Raw genomic sequence first — 23,505 nt, forward strand, 5'->3', positions numbered from 1 at the left:
TAATTTAGCATGGCCAATCCACCTAACCCGCACATCTTTGGACTGTGGGAGGAAACCGGAGCACCCGGAGGAAACCCACGCACACACGGGGAGGATGTGCAGACTCCGCACAGACAGTGACCCAAGCCGGAATCGATCCTGGGACCCTGGAGCTGTGAAGCATTTGTGCTATCCACAAGGCTACCGTGCTGCCCATGATGAGACTACAGTGCTGCCTGCGCTCCGAATAGCTTGCAGCTCCCTAAGGCAGCACTTCCTATGAGAAAGGGGTGGATGTCTCACCTTAAGGCAATTAATGTTGCTCCCGATGTTAAATTGTTGTCAGGAATGTGAGCAGGGACCCCATCAACTGTTTTAGCAGGGGGCTAGGGATCACAGGACCCTATAAAATCCAGCCCTTAGCCTTGTTAGTTCTGCCTAACCATGTAAGATGGCAACAGTTTGTCAGTGGTATAATGTTATTCCATAGGACATCGAGGCATCTTTCTGAACTTTGTTACAGAGCCACAAGGACCCGAATGCCTGTTAAAGGTGTGTATTATTTTATTATTTCATTTCTAGAGATGGTGAATCAAGAAAACTTGCTGAAGGCTGCCTTGCCTCTGACTCTCTTTGTTAGATTCATTGTCAGCAATGGGATGTCCACAAGAAATGGAAGTCTAGAGATCATCATTGAGAACATTGATCGCATCCTGCCCACATTATCAAACAACAAAGGCATTCGATTGGTTGAAGGCTCTATGAAGTCCATTTCACCTGAAGTGCTGCAGATATCTGACACTGATACTCCCCCACAGAACCTGACCTACATCATTGCACAGCATCCGCAGTTCGGCCAGCTGTACCACAGAGGGATTGTTCTTCATCATCACAACTTCACACAGTTGGACGTTGACAACATGGACGTAGCATACAAACATGATGGAGGAGATTCACAGATTGACAGGTTCACCTTTATTGTCACTGATATGACCAATAATGGCTTTCTGGTCAATGGCAAATTGCAGAGTGAACCATCTGTATTCACAATTGAGGCAAGTGGTTTAAGATTATTGGTGGTTTTAGATATAGGCCTGGAAATCAAATTGGAAATGTAACCTCATGAATAATTAAGTTAGCAGAGGAGCAGATTCCTGAATGTAGTATATAAGTCTTGACTGGCATTCCTACATGGCTAAAGTTAAAATTCTAGCTTCTTTGTGAGGAAGCGCAGAAACTAGGACAGTGGAACTGGGACCAGATAACCCTTTGGTCGAGTTCCAGAGACAACCCTGTGGATAAAGATTACTGCATATGATGCTAACTTACGGTTAGTCCATCTATGAGTGTTAAAGTTGGGACCCGAGTTATAGGATCTAGAAATAGGCAAGTGATGGTACTAAAGCTACAAAGTTGGAACTATCCAGTGGATCAGAGGCCGTGAATTTTTGAGTGGTACTTTTAATTGAGATATGAAAAGTGCTAATGGGAATTAAGACACACAAGTATAGCTTAAGATATGTACTAAAGTTGAACACCTTTACAGGGACTAAAGAGAAAAGATCAGACACATTTCCTTATTTGTTGCTTTACCTTCGGGAGTCTCATATCAAAAATAAATGAAAACTTTCATTCTCACTAATATTAGTGTTTGTAGAGGATGTAGAGCTTCGATAACATAAAGAGATGATTGGTTTCGGGAAGGATTCTTTGTAATGAATTATTACCTTTGTTCAGGTGGACCATGTGGACAAAGCTGCCCCAAGAATAGTTTACCTGCAGTGCCCATCAAAAGTCGAAATATTAAAAAATGGAAAGTATGGAATCTACATCTCTTCTTTAGACTTGAAAGCATCAGATAGCAATAGCGAAGACGAAGAACTCATTTTCCATATTTTACATGCTCCACGTTTTGGTTACTTGGAAAACATCACTAATGGTATAGTACTTCACACTAAAACTTTCATCGGTATTTTTTCATTCTTCCCTATTTTCAGTTCACTAATACTTATAGAAATATAGAAAATACAGCCTATTTATAGATACCCTTATATTTATATTAAGCTGAATAAGTAAACTGAGCAGATTATATGTTTCTAGTTATGAGTGTTTCCAGTTCAAAACAATATGACATTTTTTTTGACATTGTAGTTACTTTGCTAAGGATTTATATCCTGGACTATAAGTGTAAGTATCAGCTTAGTTCAGTTTGTGAAACTCTGTCTCTTGGGTGATAAGTTCAAATCCCAGTAAACATTTGGTCGAAACTGCCACTCAGTATAGTAGTGAGGGCAATTTGCATGTTTAGAGGTGTGGTCTTTCAGCTGAGATGTTAAAGGAAGAATGTAAACTCGGCTGAAAATAACAGATGATGCAGTGGTATTCAAAGAAGAGAATGGAAAATCTCGACTAGAATGCAGAGAACATGTTATAGTTGGGTTTTATTATAGGAGTCCAAAGATGATCATGGACTCCTTGTTCCGGTTATCCCGGAGTTGATGCAGACGCTAGGGTGCGGCTGTGAGATTCAGGAGAGGATGTCAGCGACACTCGAGTCAGTGCATAGCCGTTTGGAGAAGTCTCAAAGGCTATGGGCGCAGGAGATGGTGCCGCCAATGTGTGGGTGATGACCGCAAGTACAAGTGCCTGGAGCACGACGTCTGCACAATAAGTGGTGGTGTCTAAGGCGTGACTCAGTCGGCGACAGTCATGGCTGAGGATCTCAACAGCATATCCGGTCACTGGGGCCATGTCCCAGACGCAGGTGGACATTTCCAGGGCACTGCAGAGCATGTCCCAGTCACTGAAGAACATCACTGAGGGCATTGACACCATGGTGCAGACAATGGGGAGGACGGGCAGGGCCGGATGACACAATGGCCCTCTGGACCTCTCTCCAGCTGCCGCTCCGTCCCATGGAAACTCCCAGGTCCTACGGGCATTGGCTGGGAGGAGGAAGAACCGGAGGCCAATCGGGGCTGTTATGGGCCAGGGTTTAGAGAACCCCAAAGTGTATCATGGAGTTCACCTGACCCACAACGTTTAATAGTTGTGGTATGGGGAGCACACAGCCCACTCTACAGGTGTGGTACAGCAGAAAGTATTTTTTAAAGCAAAACAATGTTTATTCTATGAACTCAAGTTAACCTTTTTAAAACATGCAGTGAACATCATAGCAACCATCAATTCAAATACAACACTAAGTAAGCCTTAATAACTTCCCAAACAACATACAGAAGACAAAAGAAACACCTTTTAACAGAAGCACATTAGGTTTACATTCACTACTGAGAACATTTATAATTCTGAATTCACCAAATGATCAAGAGATAGTCTTTTCATGGCAGAGAGATCAACAGTACACATGCTGCAGCTGTACAGAACTCTGGTACGGCCGCATTTGGAGTATTGCGTACAGTTCTGGTCACCGCATTATAGGAAGGACGTGGAGGCTTTGGAACGGGTGCAGAGGAGATTTACCAGGATGTTGCCTGGTATGGAGGGAAAATCTTATGAGGAAAGGCTGATGGACTTGAGGTTGTTTTCGTTAGAGAGAAGAAGGTTAAGAGGAGACTTAATAGAGGCATACAAAATGATCAGAGGGTTAGATAGGGTGGACAGTGAGAGCCTTCTCCCGCGGATGGAAATGGCTAGCACGAGGGGACATAGCCTTAAACTGAGGGGTAATAGATATAGGACAGAGGTCAGGGGTAGGTTCTTTACGCAAAGAGTAGTGAGGCCGTGGAATGCCCTACCTGCTACAGTAGTGAACTCGCCAACATTAAGGGCATTTAAAAGTTTATTGGATAAACATATGGATGATAATGGTATAGTGTAGGTTAGATGGCTTTTGTTTCGGTGCAACATCGTGGGCCGAAGGGCCTGTACTGCGCTGTATTGTTCTATGTTCTATGTTCTATGTTCTATGCTCTGTCTGGATTCATCTCCAATGCTGAAAACGAAACTAAAACACACCCTGCAGCAAACAGCCTAAAACAAAAGTAAAAAGATGACAGACAGCCCAGCTCCACCCACACTCTGACATCACTGCAGTAATATGAGCAGCCAAACATTTCTTAAAGCAACATTCTCATGACAGAGCCCTTGCAGCAGGGAAACAGGGGCTGTTTAGCACAGGGCTAAATCACGCTTTGAAAGCAGACCAAGGCAGGCCAGCAACACGGTTCAATTCCCATAACAGCCTCCCCGAACAGGCGCCGGAATGTGGTGACTAGGGGCTTTTCACAGTAACTTCATTGAAGCCTACTTGTGACAATAAGCGATTTTCATTTTTCATTTTCATCTGAAGGCCTCCCTGGCCTCCTTGGCATGCCGGATCCTCGCCCCTGCCTGTCCTCCTTCCTCCAGCTGCTCCTGTGGATCCTCACCGGGCTTGTCCCTCAGCCCCTCCTAGTCTGGCCCCTGCTTGCACTCGCCCACAGACAAGGTCGCATGTCACTCCTCCTCCACCTTCAGCATGTCGTTCTGTTGCTGTGCCAAGTTGAGGAGGGCACAGCAGGCCACCACAAAGCAGACCACCTTCTGGGGGTGTGTTGCAGTGCACCATGAATGCCGTCAAGACATCCAAATCAGACTTCCGAGTGTGGCGATGACCAGCTGAGTCGCACGTTTCGGCAGCTCCCAGTGAAACGGACTTTTGGGCTCTTGATAGGAGCCCCAACGGCAATTTTGACGGCTAAAAACACTGTGCGGTAAACCAGAAGGGAATCCCCCCTGGATACGGATGAAAAAAGGAGGAGAAAGTGGCCGGATTGCAGTGGATCCTTTAGAACAACGGCAAGGAAGGCAAGCAAAAACCAAGATGGCGTCGGAAGGTGGCAGTTTAACATGGGGCCCTGAACAACAAGAATTCTTGAAATGCTGTGTGGAAGAGCTCAAAAAGGAAATGAAGAAAGAGCTGTTGGCCCCGATACTACAGGCTATCGAAGGGCTAAAGGAGGAACAAAAGACCCAGGAGCGGGAGCTTCGGGTCGTGAAGGCAAAGGCAGCCGAGAATGAGGACGACATACAGGGCCTGGTGGTGAAGACGGAGACGCATGAGGCACATCAGAAACGATGTGTGGAAAGGTTGGAGGCACTGGAGAACAACGTAAGGAGGAACAACCTGAGGATTCTTGGTCTTCCTGAAGGTGCGGAGGGAGCGGACGTCAGGGCATATGTGAGCACGATGCTGCACTCGTTAATGGGAGTGAAGGCCCCGGCGGGTCCGTTGGAGGTGGAGGGAGCATACCGAGTGATGGCGCGAGGACCGAGAGCAGGAGAAATTCCCAGAGCCATAGTGGTGAGATTCCTCTGTTTTAAGGATAAAGAAATGGTCCTTAGATGGGCAAAGAAAACTCGGAGCAGTAAATGGGAGAACGCGGTGATCCGCGTTTATCAAGACTGGAGTGCGGAGGTGGCGAGAAGGAGGGCGAGCTTTAATCGGGCCAAGGCGGTGCTTCATAAAAAGAAGATAAAATTTGGAATGCTGCAACCGGCAAGACTGTGGGTCACATATCGAGGGAGGCACCACTACTTTGTGACGGCGGATGAAGCGTGGACTTTTATTGTGGAAGAAAAACTGGAATGAGCGGGTTATTAAAAAGAACGTTTGAACAAAGTGGTGGGGCGAATGTGGGGGGCGAAGAGGGGGGTTAAAAAGGGGGGAAAGAGGAGTTTTATGTACTAATCCTGCGATGTGGTAACTTTTCTCTCTTCCACAGGTGGAGATGGGGGGAGGAGGGGAGGTGGAGGAGATGGGGCGTTGGCCATTGGGGGCGGGGCCAAGGGAGAAGCGCGGGCTTGGTTCCCGCGCTATGATAATCATGGCGGGAATAGAGAAGCAGGAAGGAGGGGGCGTCACACGGTGCGAGCCGAGGTCACGGGGGGGAAGCCGAGGTCGGCCAGAGTTTGCTGACTTCTGGGAGCAACATGGGGGGAGTAATTACGCTAGCGGGGGATCTAGCGGGGGGGGGGGTGGGAGGGGGGAATTACTGGGTTGCTGCTGCTGGGGCGAGGGGGGAGCTGGTATGGGAGGGGATGGGCGGGGGGCACCGCCTGGGGGAGATACAGCTGCATGGGAACCGGGTGAGGAGCTGGAAAAAGGGGATGGTTAATCGACAAGGGGGGGGTAGGAAGCCCCCCAACCAGGCTGATCACGTGGAACGTGAGAGGGCTGAACGGGCCGATAAAGAGGGCACGGGTACTCGCACACTTTAAGAAACTTAAGGCAGATGTGGTTATGTTACAGGAAACGCACCTGAAACTGATAGACCAGGTTAGGCTACGCAAAGGATGGGTGGGGCAGGTGTTACATTCGGGGCTAGATGCGAAAAACAGGGGGGTGGCTATATTAGTGGGGAAGCGGGTAATGTTAGAGGCAAAGACTATAGTGGCGGATAACGGGGGCAGATACGTGATGGTGAGTGGCAAACTACAGGGGGAGATGGTGGTTTTGGTAAACGTATATGCCCCGAACTGGGATGATGCCAATTTTATGAGGCGGATGCTAGGACGCATTCCGGACCTAGAGCTGGGAAAGCTGATAATGGGGGGAGATTTTAATACGGTGTTGGAACCAGGGCTGGATAGGTCGAAGTCCAGGACTGGAAGGAGGCCGGCAGCAGCCAAGGTACTTAAAGATTTTATGGAGCAGATGGGAGGTGTAGACCCGTGGAGATTTAGCAGACCTAGGAGTAAGGAGTTCTCGTTTTTCTCCTATGTCCATAAAGTCTACTCGCGAATAGACTTTTTTGTGCTGGGAAGGGCGTTGATCCCGAAGGTGAGGGGAACGGAGTATACGGCTATTGCCATTTCGGATCACGCTCCACACTGGGTAGACTTGGAGATAGGGGAGGAAACAGGAGGGCGCCCACCCTGGAGAATGGAAATGGGACTAATGGCAGATGAGGGGGTGTGTCTAAGGGGTGCATTGAAAAGTACTTGGAACTCCATGATAATGGGGAGGTCCAGGTGGGAGTGGTCTGGGAGGCGTTGAAGGCGGTGGTTAGAGGGGAGCTGATATCAATAAGGGCACATAAAGGGAAGCAGGAGAGTAAGGAACGGGAGCGGTTGCTGCAAGAACTTGAGGGTGGACAGACAATATGCGGAAGCACCGGAGGAGGGACTGTACAGGGAAAGGCAAAGGCTACATGTAGAATTTGACTTGCTGACTACGGGCACTGCAGAAGCACAATGGAGGAAGGCACAGGGTGTACAGTACGAATATGGGGAGAAGGCGAGCAGGTTGCTGGCACACCAATTGAGGAAAAGGGGAGCAGCGAGGGAAATGGGGGGAGTGAGGGATGAGGAAGGAGAGATGGAGCGGGGAGCGGAGAGAGTGAATGGAGTGTTCAAGACATTTTATAAAAAATTATATGAAGCGCAACCCCCGGATGGGAGGGAGAGAATGATGGGCTTTTTGGATCGGCTGGAATTTCCCAAGGTGGAAGAGCAGGAAAGGGTGGGACTGGGAGCACAGATCGAGGTAGAAGAAGTGGTTAAAGGAATTAGGAGCATGCAGGCGGGAAAGGCCCCGGGACCGGATGGATTCCCAGTCGAATTCTATAGAAAATATGTGGACTTGCTCACCCCGGTATTAACGAGGACCTTTAATGAGGCAAAGGAAAGGGGACAACTGCCCCCGACTATGTCTGAAGCAACGATATCGCTTCTCTTAAAGAAGGGAAAGGACCCGCTACAATGCGGGTCCTATAGACCTATTTCCCTCCTAAATGTAGATGCCAAGATCCTGGCCAAGGTAATGGCAATGAGAATTGAGGAATGTGTCCCGGGGGTGGTCCACAAGGACCAAACTGGGTTTGTGAAGGGGAGACAGCTGAACACGAATATACGGAGGCTGTTAGGGGTAATGATGATGGCCCCACCAGAGGGGGAAACGGAGATAGTAGTGGCGATGGATGCCGAGAAAGCATTTGATAGAGTGGAGTGGGATTATTTGTGGGAGGTGTTGAGGAGATTTGGTTTTGGAGAGGGGTATGTTAGATGGGTGCAGCTGTTGTATAGGGCCCCGATGGCGAGCGTGGTCACGAATGGACGGGGATCTGCATATTTTCGGCTCCATAGAGGGACAAGGCAGGGATGCTCTCTGTCCCCATTATTGTTTGCACTGGCGATTGAGCCCCTGGCGATAGCGTTGAGGGGTTCCAAGAAGTGGAGGGGAGTACTGAGAGGAGGAGAAGAACACCGGGTATCTTTGTATGCAGACGATTTGCTACTATACGTGGCAGACCCGGCGGAGGGGATGCCAGAAATAATGCGGATACTTGGGGAGTTTGGGGATTTTTCAGGGTATAAATTGAACATGGGGAAAAGTGAGTTGTTTGTGGTGCATCCAGGGGAGCAGAGTAGAGAAATAGAGGACCTACCGTTGAGGAAGGTAACAAGGGACTTTCGTTACCTGGGGATCCAGATAGCCAAGAATTGGGGCACATTGCATAGGTTAAATTTAACGCGGTTGGTGGAACAAATGGAGGAGGATTTCAAGAGATGGGATATGGTATCCCTGTCACTGGCAGGGAAGGTGCAGGCAGTTAAGATGGTGGTCCTCCCGAGATTCCTCTTTGTGTTTCAGTGCCTCCCGGTGATGATCACGAAGGCTTTTTTTAAAAGGATTGAAAAGAGCATCATGGGTTTTGTGTGGGCCGGGAAGACCCCGAGAGTGAGGAAGGAATTCTTACAGCGTAGCAGGGATAGGGGGGGCTGGCACTACCGAGCCTAAGTGAGTATTATTGGGCCGCTAATATTTCAATGGTGAGTAAGTGGATGGGAGAGGAGGAGGGAGCGGCGTGGAAGAGATTAGAGAGGGCGTCCTGTAGGGGGACTAGCCTACAGGCTATGGTGACAGCCCCATTGCCGTTCTCACCGAGGAACTACACCACAAGCCCGGTGGTGGTGGCTACACTGAAGATTTGGGGACAGTGGAGACGGCATAGGGGGAAGACTGGAGCCTTGGGGGGGTCCCCGATAAGAAACAACCATAGGTTTGCCCCGGGGGGAATGGATGGGGGATATGGAATGTGGCAAAGAGCAGGAATAACGCAACTGAAAGATCTGTTTGTGGATGGGAAGTTCGCGAGTCTGGGAGCGCTGACCGAGAAATATGGGTTGCCCCAAGGGAATGCATTCAGGTATATGCAACTGAGGGCTTTTGCGAGGCAACAGGTGAGGGAATTCCCGCAGCTCCCAACACAAGAGGTGCAGGACAGAGTGATCTCAAAGACATGGGTGGGGGATGGTAAGGTGTCAGATATATATAGGGAAATGAGGGACGAAGGGGAGACTATGGTAGATGAACTAAAAGGGAAATGGGAAGAAGAGCTGGGGGAGGAGATCAAGGAGGGGCTGTGGGCAGATGCCCTAAGCAGGGTAAACTCGTCGTCCTCGTGTGCCAGGCTAAGCCTGATTCAGTTTAAGGTATTACACAGGGCGCATATGACTGGAGCACGACTCAGTAAATTTTTTGGGGTGGAGGATAGGTGTGCGAGGTGCTCGAGAAGCCCAGCGAATCATACCCATATGTTTTGGTCATGCCCGGCACTACAGGGGTTTTGGATGGGGGTGACAAAGGTGCTTTCAAAAGTAGTGGGGGTCCGGGTCGAACCAAGCTGGGGGTTGGCTATATTTGGGGTTGCACAAGAGCCGGGAGTGCAGGAGGCGAGAGAGGCCGATGTTTTGGCCTTTGCGTCCCTAGTAGCCCGGCGCAGGATATTGTTAATGTGGAAAGAAGCCAAGCCCCCGGGGGTGGAGACCTGGAGAAATTACATGGCAGGGTTTATAAAACTAGAGCGGATTAAGTTTGTTCTAAGAGGGTCGGCTCAAGGGTTCACCTGGCGGTGGCAACCATTCGTCGAATACCTCGCAGAAAGATAGATGGAATGGAAAAAAGAAGGCAGCAGCAGCAGCCCAGGATCGGGGAGGGGGGAGGCGGGGGGGGGGGGGGGGGGGGGGGGGGGGGGTGGGGGTGGCGGGGGGGGGGGGGGGGGTCGGGGGGAGGAGGAACCAGAAGGACTCCTCAGGGTTGTTAATATATACTGTATAATATGTATAGGTCGTTGCTACAGATAATTATATATTGGACTGTTAAATTATATTTTTGGAGAGTGTTACTTGTGATAAGGCAGTTGCCAATTAGGGTTAGTTTTCATTTTTGTTATTTATTATTTATTCATTTTTTTTTTTATAAAATAGGTCATTGTTATTTGTGTTGTTATAATATTGTGTAAAGGATGCACAATGTACTGTGTTGGTTGACCAAATATTTTCAATAAAATATTTATTTAAAAAAAAAAGACATCCAAATCACATTTTGAGCAGCAATGACAGCACGGGTGCAACATGAGCCTTGTTGTATCGGGTCTCTGCATCAATCTCCGCCCTCTGTACTGGCGTCATTAGTCAGGATCTCAGCTGGTACCCCTTATCCCCCAAGAGCCAACCCCTCAACCTGGAGTGGTCCTCAAAGATGCTGGGGATCTCCGAATGTCCCAGGATTTAGCCGTTGTGCACATACGTGCATGGTCCGGAGGAGGGAAGCTTGCACACACATGCATTATCCGGAGGTGGTGGTTACACTCGAGTTGAACATTCAGGGAGTGGAACCCATTTTCTTTTAATGAAGGGCACTTCCCCGCAGGCAACCTTTGTGCAATTAATTACCCCCTTGGACCTGGGGCATTGCTGCGATGATGGAGAACACTGCTGCCTGGACATCTTGATAGACTTGGTCCAGCGCAAAATTTATATAATCTGATGCCTGGACATACAGCGGGCTGGATTCTCTGATAATGGGGTTAAGTGTTGACGCCATCGTGAAAACCGAGGAGTTTCACGATGGCGTCATTGGGCCCCGAGGTGCAGCAATTCAACGGCCCACTAGGGGCCAGCAAGGGCGCAACATGAAACGCCCGAGGGAGCAGCCGGCAATGCGCGGGTTGCATCATTGACGTGACACCTCGGTTGCTGAAAAGCATTCTCCCCCAGCACACAGCCGTCGCAGACAAGATGGCCGCCATATGAGCAGCCCCGAGATTCCGGTACAGCGAATTGGACACCTTTCTGGGTGCAGTGGAGGAGAGGAGGCTGGTTCTGTACCCTGGGCCGGGCCGCAGGACAGCAGGCGCCATCTTTCAGCATGTGTGGGCGGAGGTGGCCGAGTCCGTCGGGCCGGTGGCCAAGACTGCGGACCAGTGTAGGAAGAAGCTGCATGACCTCCTCCGGGCAGCCAGGGTGAGTACCCTACCCCTGGCACCATGAGTACCCTACCCACACACATGGGTTGCGCCACCAAGTGAGACCCCCCGCCTTGTTGCGGCCCCTCACAACACGTGCCCACCCCCAACCCCTCGCTCCAACTCCTCACCCCAACCCCCACACCCAATCCCCACCCCCTCACCACATCACGCCTCACCCCCGTCCATCTGTCTAACCATACATGCTGTCTTGTGTCTTGCAGGACCAGCCAGCAATGGTCCTGGCCCATCCGGCACCCCCTGCCCCCAGCCAGTGCCAGGGCCGGTGCACCCCAGCACCGAGGGAAAGGGCAGCCGTAACAACAGCCCTCCACCCGAGACAAACCAGGACACCGTGACCCAGGGGACGGGAACACAGGGGACAGACACACAGCACGCAACAACACAGGGGACAGACACACAGGGGATGGACACAGCCCACAACGACACAGGGGACCGACACACAGGATACCAACACACGGGACGGACACACAGCACATAACGACACAGGACCAACACACAGGGGGCAGACACACGGGAAACCAACACACAGGGGATGGGCACACAGCACACAACGCAGAACCAACACACAGTGGACGGACACACAACGACACAGGGAACAGCCACACAACGACACAGGGAAACCAACATGATACAGGAGACCCCAGACTTTGGGTCCGATGATGACATAGACTTTCCATCATTGCTATCTCCTACACCCTCCACCATCACAGAAACTATCACCTCGGTTGGGCTCTTTAACGAGGAGGTTCCTGGGACACTTACTGGTGAGCACCACACAGTCGCTCTGGTACAGCAGGTGGAAGTAGGAGCAGCTGAGGGGTCGGGCGGTCAGGGGGCAGCCCGGACACAGCAACCAGCTGCTGCCCAGACGGGTCCCGGGTTCCTGGAATATCCAGCCCCACCCATAGATCAGGTGCAGTCAGTCACCCAGGGACCAGAGAAGGGGATGACGGCCATCTTCCAGCACCTGCAGGTGCAGATGGAGGAGTCCAACCGCCTGCAGGAGTAGGGAGTGGTGCCGGCCGTGCATGCCACCCAGGCCGAAACCGCACGGGTGGCGTCCGCGGTGGAGGCTATGGGAACGAAGGTGTCGGACATGGGTCAGGTTATGCAAGGCCTGGGGCAGTATGTGCAGGTGGGGGCCGTGACCCAGGACATGGCTGCCCACTCACAGGCAGCCATGTGCCAGAGCCAGCTGCAGGTTGCAGCGGTACTCCTCAGAATGGCCCAGTCCCAGCAGGCCATTGCTGAGAGCATCGGCGGCATTGCTCAGGTGATGGCCCAGTCTCAGCAGGCCATGGCTGAGAGCATCCGCGTCATTGCCCAAGTGCTGGCCAGCGTCGCACAGACCCAGAGGGAGATGGCGCAGTCCCAGAGGGAGGTCTCCCAATCCCAGAGGGAGGTCTCACAATCCGAGTCAGGGATGGCCCACTCTCTGAGCTCCATGGCCGCTAACGTTCAGACCCTGGTCGATACCAGAGCGGGCCTCCAGGACTAGCAGCGCCAGGTGTCGGGGGGACCTCGGGGTTTGGCTCCATTCGCAACCCCATCCCATGGAGAGGCCCGGGGGCCATCGGGCACCCCGAGGGAGGAGGGGGTGGTGGGGCCCGTGCTGGTGACTCCTGTAAGGGAGGTTCCGGAACACAGCAGCTCATCGGACTCCCACCCTCCAGTCCCTGGTGCATCTGGTGGACAGCGGGCAGAACAAGTCGGCACCACGCCACCCGGGACTCCCGACTAGCAGCCTGGCCTATCCAGGCTGGGCCACCCCAGGAAACGTGTGCCAACGGGGACCCTAGTCGCAGGGCAGGAGTCACAGCAGTCCCCTTCCACTCCTGCTGTGCCGTCTGGGGAACCACCTAGGCGTAATGATAGGGCCCGTAGGGCCAGAAAGATAGACACTAAATATGTTGGCACGGGCACATTTTAGTTATAAGGGCTAGGGCACAGACTGTATGTAAGTATTTACATTAAACACATGTTATCATCGATGAAAGCTGCATCTGTGCTCTGCCTGATGGGTGCATAGAACATAGAAAATACAGCACAGAACAGGCCCTTCGGCCCACGATGTTGTGCCGAACCTTTGTCCTAGATTAATCATAGATTATCATTGAATTTACAGTGCAGAAGGAGGCCATTCGGCCCTTTGATTCTGCACCGGCTCTTGGAAAGAGCACCCTACCCAAACTCAACACCTCCACCCAACACCAAGGGCAATTTGGACATTAAGGGCAATTTATCATTGGCCAATTCACCTAACCCGCACATCTTTGGACTGTGGGAGAAAACCGGAGCACCCGGAGGAAACCCACGCAGACACGGGGAGGACGCGCAGGCTCCACACAGACAGTGACCCAAGCCGGAATCGAACCTGGGACCCTGGAGCTGTGAAGCAATTGTGCTATCCACAATGCTACCATGCTGCCCTTAAGAACAAATAAATCTACACTATATCATTCTACCGTAATCCATGTACCTATCCAATTAGCTGCTTGAAGGTCCCTAATGTTTCCGACTCAACTACTTCCACAGGCAGTGCATTCCATGCCCCCACTACTCTCTGGGTAAAGAACCTACCTCTGATATCCCTCCTATATCTTCCACCTTTCACCTTAAATTTATGTCCCCTTGTAATGGTTTGTTCCACCCGGGGAAAAAGTCTCTGACTGTCTACTCTATCTATTCCCCTGATCATCTTATAAACCTCTATCAAGTCGCCCCTCATCCTTCTCCGTTCTAATGAGAAAAGGCCTAGCACCCTCAACCTTTCCTCGTAAGACCTACTCTCCATTCCATGCAACATCCTGGTAAATCTTCTTTGCACCTTTTCCAAAGCTTCCACATCCTTCCTAAAATGAGGCGACCAGAACTGTACACAGTACTCCAAATGTGGCCTTACCAAAGTTTTGTACAGCTGCATCAATACCTCACGGCTCTTAAATTCAATCCCTCTGTTAATGAACGCGAGCACACCATAGGCCTTCTTCACAACTCTATCCACTTGAGTGGCAACTTTCAAAGATGTATGAACATAGACCCCAAGATCTCTCTGCTCCTCCACATTGCCAAGAACTCTACTGTTAACCCTGTATTCCGCATTTATATTTGTCCTTCCAAAATGGACAACCTCACACTTTTCAGGGTTAAACTCCATCTGCCACTTCTCAGCCCAGCTCTGCATCCTATCTATGTCTCTTTGCAGCCGACAACAGCCCTCCTTACTATCCACAACTCCACCAATCTTCGTATCGTCTGCAAATTTACTGACCCACCCTTCAACTCCCTCATCCAAGTCATTAATGAAAATCACAAACAGCAGAGGACCCAGAACTGATCCCTGCGGTACGCCACTGGTAACTGGGATCCAGGCTGAATATTTGCCATCCACCACCACTCTCTGACTTCTATCGGTTAGCCAGTTCGTTATCCAACTGGCCAAATTTCCCACTATCCCATGCCTCCTTACTTTCTGCTTAAGCCTACCATGGGGAACTTTATCAAATGCCTTACTAAAATCCATGTACACTACATCCACTGCTTTACCTTCATCCACATGCTTGGTCACCTCCTCAAAGAATTCAGTAAGACTTGTAAGGCAAGACCTACCACTCACAAATCCGTGCTGACTATCCCTAATCAAGCAGTGTCTTTCCAGATGCTCAGAAATCCTATCCTTCAGTACCCTTTCCATTACTTTGCCTACCACCGAAGTAAGACTAACTGGCCTATAATTCCCAGGGTTATCCCTAGTTCCTTTTTTGAACAGGGGCACGACATTCGCCACTCTCCAATCCCCTGGTACCACCCCTGTTGACAGTGAGGACGAAAAGATCATTGCCAACGGCTCTGCAATTTCATCTCTTGCTTCCCATAGAATCCTTGGATATATCCCGTCAGGCCCGGGGGACTTGTCTATCCTCAAGTTTTTCAAAATGCCCAACACATCTTCCTTCCTAACAAGTATTTCCTCGAGCTTACCAATCTGTTTCACACTGTCCTCTCCAACAATATCGCCCCTCTCATTTGTAAATACAGAAGAAAAGTACTCATTCAAGACCTCTCCTATCTCTTTAGACTCAATACACAATCTCCCGCTACTGTCCTTGATCGGACCTACCCTCGCTCTAGTCATTCTCATATTTCTCACATATGTGTAAAAGGCCTTGGGGTTTTCCTTGATCCTACCCGCCAAAGATTGTTCATGCCCTCTCTTAGCTCTCCTAATCCCTTTCTTCAGTTCCCTCCTGGCTGTCTTGTATCCCTCCAATGCCCTGTCTGAACCTTGTTTCCTCAGCCTTACATAAGTCACCTTTTTCCTCTTAACAAGACATTCAACCTCTCTTGTCAACCATGGTTCCCTCACTCGACCATCTCTTCCCTGCCTGACATGGACATACATTTCAAGGACACGTAGCACCTGTTCCTTGAACAAGTTCCACATTTCACTTGTGTCCTTCCCTGACAGCCTATGTTCCCAACTTATGCACTTCAATTCTTGTCTGACAACATCGTATTTACCCTTCCCCCAATTGTAAACCTTGCCCTGTTGCACGTACCTATCCCTCTCCATTACTAAAGTGAAAGTCACAGAATTGTGGTCACTATCTCCAAAATGCTCCCCCACTAACAAATCTATCACTTGCCCTGGTTCATTACCCAGTACTAAATCGGACAATGTACATACTGTGTTAGAAAAGCTTCCTGGACACACTGCACAAACACCACCCCATCCAAACTATTTGATCTAAAGAGTTTCCACTCAATATTTGGGAAGTTAAAGTCGCCCATGACTACTACCCTATGACTTCACCTTTCCAAAATCTGTTTCCCAATCTGTTCCTCCACATCTCTGCTACTATTGGGGGGCCTATAGAAAACTCCTAACAAGGTGACTGCTCCTTTCCTATTTCTGACTTCAACCCATACTACCTCAATAGGGTGATACTCCTCGAACTGCCTTTCTGCAGCTGTTATACTATCTCTAATTAATAATGCCACCCCCCCACCTCTTTTACCACCCTCCCTAATCTTATTGAAACATCTATAACCAGGGACCTCCAACAACCATTTCTGCCCCTCTTCTATCCAAGTTTCCGTGATGGCCACCACATCGTAGTCCCAAGTACCGATCCATGCCTTAAGTTCACCCACCTTATTCCTGATGCTTCTTGCGTTGAAGTATACACACTTCAACCCATCTCCGTGCCTGCAAGTACTCTCCTTTGTCAGTGTTCCCTTCCCCACTGCCTTATTACACGCTTTGGCGTCCTGAATATCGGCTACCTTAGTTGCTGGACTACAAATCCGGTTCCCATTCCCCAGCCAAATTAGTTTAAACCCTCCCGAAGAGTACTAGAAAACCTCCCTCCCAGGATATTGGTGCCCCTCTGGTTCAGATGCAACCCGTCCTGCTTGTACAAGTCCCACCTTCCCCAGAATGCGCTCCAATTATCCAAATACCTGAAGCCCTCCCTCCTACACCATTCCTGCAGCCACATGTTCAACTGCACTCTCTCCCTATTCCTAGCCTCGCTATCACGTGGCACCGGCAACAAACCAGAGATGACAACTCTGTCCTGGCTTTTAACTTCCAGCCTAACTCCCTAAACTTGTTTATTACCTCCACACCCCTTTTCCTACCTATGTCGTTGGTACCAATGTGCACCACGACTTCTGGCTGCTCCCCCTCCCCCTTAAGGATCCTGAAGACACAATCCGAGACATCCCTGGCCCTGGCACCCGGGAGGCAACATACCTTCCGGGAGTCTCGCTCGCGACCACAGAATCTCCTATCTATTCCCCTAACCATTGAATCTCCTACAACTATTGCTTTTCTATTCTCCCCCCTTCCCTTCTGAGCCCCAGAGCCAGACTCAGTGCCAGAGACCTGGCCGCTAGGGCCTTCCCCCCGTAGGTCATCCCCCCAACAGCATCCAAAACGGTATACTTGTTTTGAAGGGGAACGGCCACGAGGGATCCCTGCACTGTCTGCCTGTTTGTTTTTTTCCCCCTGACTGTAACCCAGCTATTCTTGTCCTGTGCCTTGGGTGTGGTTACCTCCCTGTAACTCTTCTCAATCACCCCCTCTGCCTCCCGGATGATCCGAAGTTCATCCAGCTTCAGCTCCAGTTCCCTAACACGGTCTTTGAGCAGCTGAAGTTGGGTGCACTTCCCGCAGGTATAGTCAGCGGGGACACCGATGGTATCCCTCACCACCCACATCCTACAGGAGGAGCATGTAACTGTCCTAGCCTCCATCCCCTCTTACCTTACAGAATATAGCTGCCGTGTGGACTAACTAGATCTCCGCCCTCCGACTCTGCTCCCAGTCAGCTACACTTTCTGTAAACTCCTGGCTCTCGTCTCACTCTTTGCGGAAATGTCGGACACAAAATGAAAGGAGCACCTGACTCCCTCCTCACCTAACTCCCTCGGTCACCAAACTCTCACTATCGCACTCAAATGCACCAAATTCAGCAATCAGTGCAAACAAAGTCTGCACTGTAGGGGATCACGTTTATACTGTGAATCTAGCCTCTGAAAAACGGCCTAATCCAATTAACTAATTAACAAGCTCCAGCTGCAAGTGCCTACAAGTAGAAGCCTGTTTAAAGCTGATTGAAAATTCACCTTCTTCTAAACCAAACAGCAACTTTTAAGTTAATTAACTAAATAAAAGAAAGACTAAACTTTAGATAAAAATAAAGCCTTATACTCCCTCGGTCACCAAACTCTCACTATCGCACTCAAATGCACCAAATTCAGCACTCAGTGCAAACAAAGTCTGCACTGTGGGGGATCACTTTTATACTGTGCAGGAATGGTGCGGGAAGTGCGGGCCATTCTGGGTGAAGGGTGATGGAAGACCCCCCCCCCCTCCCGGACATCTCCATCACACCATCCCCAGCGAATGGACAGGGCCATGTGATGGAGTAGGCAGCTCACATGCAGGGACCACCCAGGTGTAGGGTGCTACTGTGGGCATGAGTCAGACATTGTCTAACGATGTGGAGCTCATATCGCAGAGCGGGCTGTCTTAATCCTCCGTCCCATGGACCAGACCTGCAGTCACAGTCAACACTGCCTCCAGCTCGTTGTGCCGTCGGTGGATGTATAATGGAGGGGTGGTGTGCATGCGGGTGGTTCGGTGTTGGGGGAGGTGAGGGAGTGTGGTTTGTGGTGTCTGTGCCCCTGCGCAACAACCCCCCCCCCCCCAGTTGGTGAAACGTGCAACGATCAAAGCTCTCTGGCCCTGCTGGTGGCTTAGTGCAGCCTCTGTCCATGTCCAGCCCCCATGTCCCACACATTGTCCCTCTCCCCCGCCTCCTCCTCCTCATCTGACGAGGCCAGTCCTTGCTCCTCATGCTCCTCCAGCACTTTGCCCCTCTGCTGCACGATGTTGTGGAGGATGCAGCAGACCACAACGATGCGGCCGGCCCTCCTTGACTCGTACTGGAGGGCCTCTCCAGAGCGGTCCAGGCACCTGAAGCGCATCTTCAGCACCCCGAAGCACCTATCCAACATACCCCAGGTCGCACAATGGGCATCATTATAGCGGTTATCCACGTCACTCTGTGGCGTCATCAGCCACGACCACAACGGATAACCCCTGTCGCCCAGCAACCAGCCCCGCCGTTGGGGGGTGGGGGTGTCCTTCGAACATGCCGGGGATGAATGATTGCGCCAGGATAAATGAGTCATGCACACAGCCCGGGTACAGAGCCCAGACATGCAGGATCGTCATCTGGTGGTCACAGACCACCTGAACGTTCATGGAGTGGTACCCCTTCCTGTTCGTGAACATCGGCCTAATATCCGCCGGTGCCCGTAGGGCGACATGCACCCCATCGATGACCCCTGGATCATGGGCATCCTGGTGGGCGCAGTCCACAGGGAACTGTATGTACCAGTCCGCAAGGGCATACAGGGCATCTGTAGTGGCGCAGATGCACCTGAGCACCGATGCCTACGAGATGCCGGACAGGTCCCCACTCGGCGAGTGGAACGACCCAGTGGCATAGAAGTTGAGGGCGACCGTCATCTTGCCGGCCACCGTTATCGGGTGTCCTCCCCCAGACCCATGCAGTGCCAGGTGTGCCATTATGTGGTAGATGTGAGTGACGGTTTCCTGGCTCATCCGCAATCTCCTACTGCATGCCCGGTCTGGGAGGTCATTGAAGGACATGTGGCGCCGGTACACGCGGGGCCTCATCAGGTGGCTCCTTGGCACCACCTCCTCCTCCTCATCCTCATCCGTTGCTCCCCCTGGTCTTGTTCCCCCTCCTCGGCCTGTCAGGCAGAGCGGCCCTCCAGCCTGAGCGGCTGCCACTTGCCCCTCTGCGGCCCGCTCCTCTGCTGCAGCCTCCGCCTTCTCTCTGAGCCACATGCACTCATGCTGCCACAGGGCTGCATGCAAGGCAGCGGCCCCTGCCATGGCGGCCAACATCGCTGGTTGGTTCCCAAACATTATCATCTGCAAGGGGTGAGGCGACACAATGTTATCATGGCGCATGGACCCGTGCACAACCAGGTGCCATGGGCTACACGGTCACCCCGATTGGCAGTGCGCCCTCCAGCCTCGCATGCCCCCCACCCCCGGCCTGTGCTCCTGGTGCCCGTCCCTGCTGCCAGGGCCACCGTTTGATGGCACTGCCCTCACTGGGGGCTGCCGCCAGTGTGGCTCTGGGTGTTCCCCCCGGTGGATGTTGCCGGTTGAGTGGGGTGACCGGGGAAGGGGCCTGCACCCACCCATACAGAAGGCGGTGGGTCTCCGACTGCTCGGTCTGTCCCCCCCCCTCTGCCCCACTTCCCCGATCGCCGACCATCCCCCGACCGTGGCAGGCCCCCCCACACCCCCGCAGCAGCCACCGCTGGTGTCCATTTCGGGTGCCCGCAGTTCCCCCACACAATCACCTACCTCCTTCCGCCGCTGCAACACCCATCACGCTGGCTTCAAGGATTTTTATACGTGATTAGAACCACGGCATTGGGATTTCACAGAATCGCTGAGCCCCCTGGAGAATCGGTCATCGGGGTACCTCATGCGATATTCCTGGCCGCACGGTGGGCGCCGCAATTCCGTCGTATTGGGGAGTTCGGAGAATCGGAAATCGGCGCGAAACCGCCGTCGATGCCGATTTCGGCGTCGGAGCCAATTCTCCGGCCAATCCAATTCTCCAGCCGATCGCGTTTCACAATTTTGCCGTGAGGCTGCAGAGAATCCAGCCCCTGGCATCCATGACTTTGAGGATGCATTTGTTGGCTGTAGATTGTGAAATGCCACAATATATTAGCACGCACAGGGGGCGCGATTCTCCACCCCCACGCCGAAGTGGCCGGGTCGTCGTGAACGCCATCGAGGTTCACGACGGCCCGGTCGCGACCGATTCAGGCCCTGACAATGGGCCAGTATCGGGGCCGCGTCATATACCCGCGCGAGGCCTTGTCACCCGCGTAAAAGGGGCGCCGATTAGATGACGCGGCCGGCGCCGCATAATGGACGTCATCCGCGCATGCGCAGGTTGGCCGGCGCCAACCCGCGCATGCGTGGTTGCCGTCCAGTCCACATCCGCCCCGCAAGAAAATGGGGGACGGATCTTGCGGGGCGGCGGAAGGAAGGAGGTCCTCCTTCAGAGAGGATGGCCCGACGATCGGTGGGCACCGATCGCGGGCCACCCCACATTTAAGGTACCCCCGGTGCAGGATCCCCCCTCGCCCCCCCACAGGCCGCCCCCCCCAGCGTTCACGCACCACCCACAACTGTAGCGACCAGGTGTGGACGGCGCCGGGGGGAACCCGCCGTTTTGGCCTGGCCGCTCGGCCCGTCCGGGCCTCAGAATCGCGGGGGTACCGGAAAATCGCCATTTTGGGTATCTCCGGCGATTCTCCGGTCTGCGGCCCGCGAAATTCGACTGGCCCGTTCCCACACCTCAATTGGTGTGAATTAGTACCTCACGATGTCTAGGCTGGATCTGGAACCCGCCAATGGGAGCATATGGTTAGATCGGAAATCGATCGGCACCTGGCGCTGATCCCGATTTTAACCTCTCCCGCTATCTTACCGGCTCGCACGATCCACGCCGTTAGATCACGCCCACTGTTTGGGTTTCATTTCTCTATTATCATCAAATGTGCTTCAGTGCTATTTTTCGATATGTACCATGCAGACTCACTGTGTACCTGAACACAATGAGCACACCGCACACCAGGCATTAATACATCTGGATGGACAATATCAAATGATTTGCTCGAAATCAATTTTGAAAATACTAGCATGTGTTCTCTGTGATATGCTGCTGCACCAATAGATGGCATCATAGCAGCAGATGCACTCCATTCTCACTGGAATACGTTTATTGTTTATTCATGGTCGTAAAATCACATCTAAACACCATGATAAAATCTGAAATGTTGACATATTTCTTCTAAGCCAGCTATAATTCTTATAAAAACACTGTGCTGCTTCTTAAAAAGTATTTGCTTGATATGCATTGCTTATGACCATTCCACTACAGAATCCCAATGGCCTTAATCAAAACCATGTGTTAGAATCCATCACAGAATGCATTATCATCATCATATTATCGTGTTCTGTACTGTTATGCTATTGTTCCGATTATATTATATACTATCCAAGAGTGGGGAGCCACTGTGATGATGATGCTGTGAAGATCAGGGGTGGTCTTGTTTTTTCTTCATTTGGTCAATTGCTAGCAACAAAATATGTAAATATTGGGCGGGATTCTCCTGTCCCCCAACTATGTCTTTGTCGACGGTGCGCTGTTCACTGGCGACGGGATTTTCTCTTCCCGCGCTTGTCAATGGGATTTCCCATTGAAGCCATCTCGCACGGCTGAGAAACCTATATGCAGGGGTGTGCTGCTGGTGGGAAAAATGAATCCCAACGCCCAGAGAATCCCAGCCATTACCTTGCATTTGTCAGCTCAAATCTGGAGATTGTCTGCTCACTGCTACATTAGTATGTACTGTTTCATTATTAAAGAAGTTTGAATGATCCTGAACACTTCTGAAGAGCTTCTTTCTTTAGGTTATGGCATAAGATCATCGATGAAGCTGCTGAAAATAGTTGGACACTGGAATTCTGGCCCTGATATCTTGGAGCTGTGAAAATTGGTATCCAAGACCTACAACCATCTTTCTTGGTGTCAAGTATGACTGCAGTTACAATAGAGGTCTTTCATTGACCCCTTACAGTCATACTTGGTTGAGTAGATGCCTTTTTGTCCAGGAAAGCTACACTCATAGCAACTCTTGAATTCCACTTTTGTGTCCATGTATGGATCAAAACTGAGAGAGATTTGAAGCCAAGTGAACATAAGAGCAAGGAAGTTTTGATAAAGCTGTATAAAACATTCATTGGACCTCAACTGAAGCATTGCATCCAGTTCTGGGCAACACACTTTTGAATAGGTGTAAACTATTAGGCGGGTCCAGAAAGAAATCACAAAAATTGTTCCAGTGCTGAGGAACTTCAGTTCCAAAGATAGATTGGAGAAACTGGGACTGTTCTCTTTGGAGAAGAAATGTTTAAAAGGAGATTTTACAGAGGTATTTGAAATCATGAGGGGTCTGGACAGAGCAGACTGGTAGAAGGGTTGAGAAGTGAACGGCCCAGATTTAAGGCAATTGGCAAAGAAAGCAAGAGTCAAAATTGTTTTACTTTGAGAGTGGTTTGGATCTGGAATGTACTGCCTGAGATTCTGTTAGAGGCCCAATCAATGCATTCAAATTGAATGGGATCATTTCTGAAAAGGAAACATATGGAGGGGTATTGGGAAAGAGCAAGGGAGTGGAACTATATGGCTGGGGTGAGTGTGTATCGGGAGTGGAGTGCTAATATGCAGCTATGTAGCTGCAGCTTCTCAGCCTCTCGAGTATCAATCCCGACCCCGCCAAATCATTGGAATTGGCCGTGTTCCACATTGTGCCCGTGCTAGTCACTCAACGGTTGCTGAATCGGTATGGGGAATCCTGCCGCACATATATCCTGTCAAATCCTCTCAGAATCTTATACGTTTCAATGGATCACTTCTCATTCTTCTAAACCCCAGAGTCTCGGACCGTGCAAATCAAATACTCCTCATAGGAGAATCCCTGACCGATGAATTTCTTGAAATGGACAGTCTTCTCAAGGCAACAAGAAACAGCAGTGTCAGTGGAAACTCTACATTTTAATGATTTTTTTAAAAATCACGCTAACAATGCATTACTCACAATCCTTGGAATTCAA

General features: G+C 51.0%; 1 protein-coding gene across 7 annotated transcripts in view; it reads left to right on the forward strand.

The window, feature by feature from the left end:
• frem1a (Fras1 related extracellular matrix 1a) overlaps positions 1 to 23,505 on the forward strand; it is a 765,391-nt gene that overhangs the window by 669,198 nt on the left and 72,688 nt on the right. For 6 of the 7 annotated variants that reach the window (XM_072517132.1, XM_072517134.1, XM_072517130.1 and 3 more), the window contains 2 exons: positions 620 to 1,034; positions 1,717 to 1,918. In XM_072517132.1, coding sequence (XP_072373233.1) covers positions 620 to 1,034; positions 1,717 to 1,918 — 617 coding nt within the window. Of the gene's footprint in view, positions 1 to 561; positions 1,035 to 1,716; positions 1,919 to 23,505 lie in introns of those variants that run through there. The other variant, XM_072517136.1, reaches the window with a different exon arrangement.

This window comes from Scyliorhinus torazame, chromosome 9 (assembly GCF_047496885.1).
Source record: "Scyliorhinus torazame isolate Kashiwa2021f chromosome 9, sScyTor2.1, whole genome shotgun sequence".
NCBI lineage: Eukaryota > Metazoa > Chordata > Chondrichthyes > Carcharhiniformes > Scyliorhinidae > Scyliorhinus > Scyliorhinus torazame.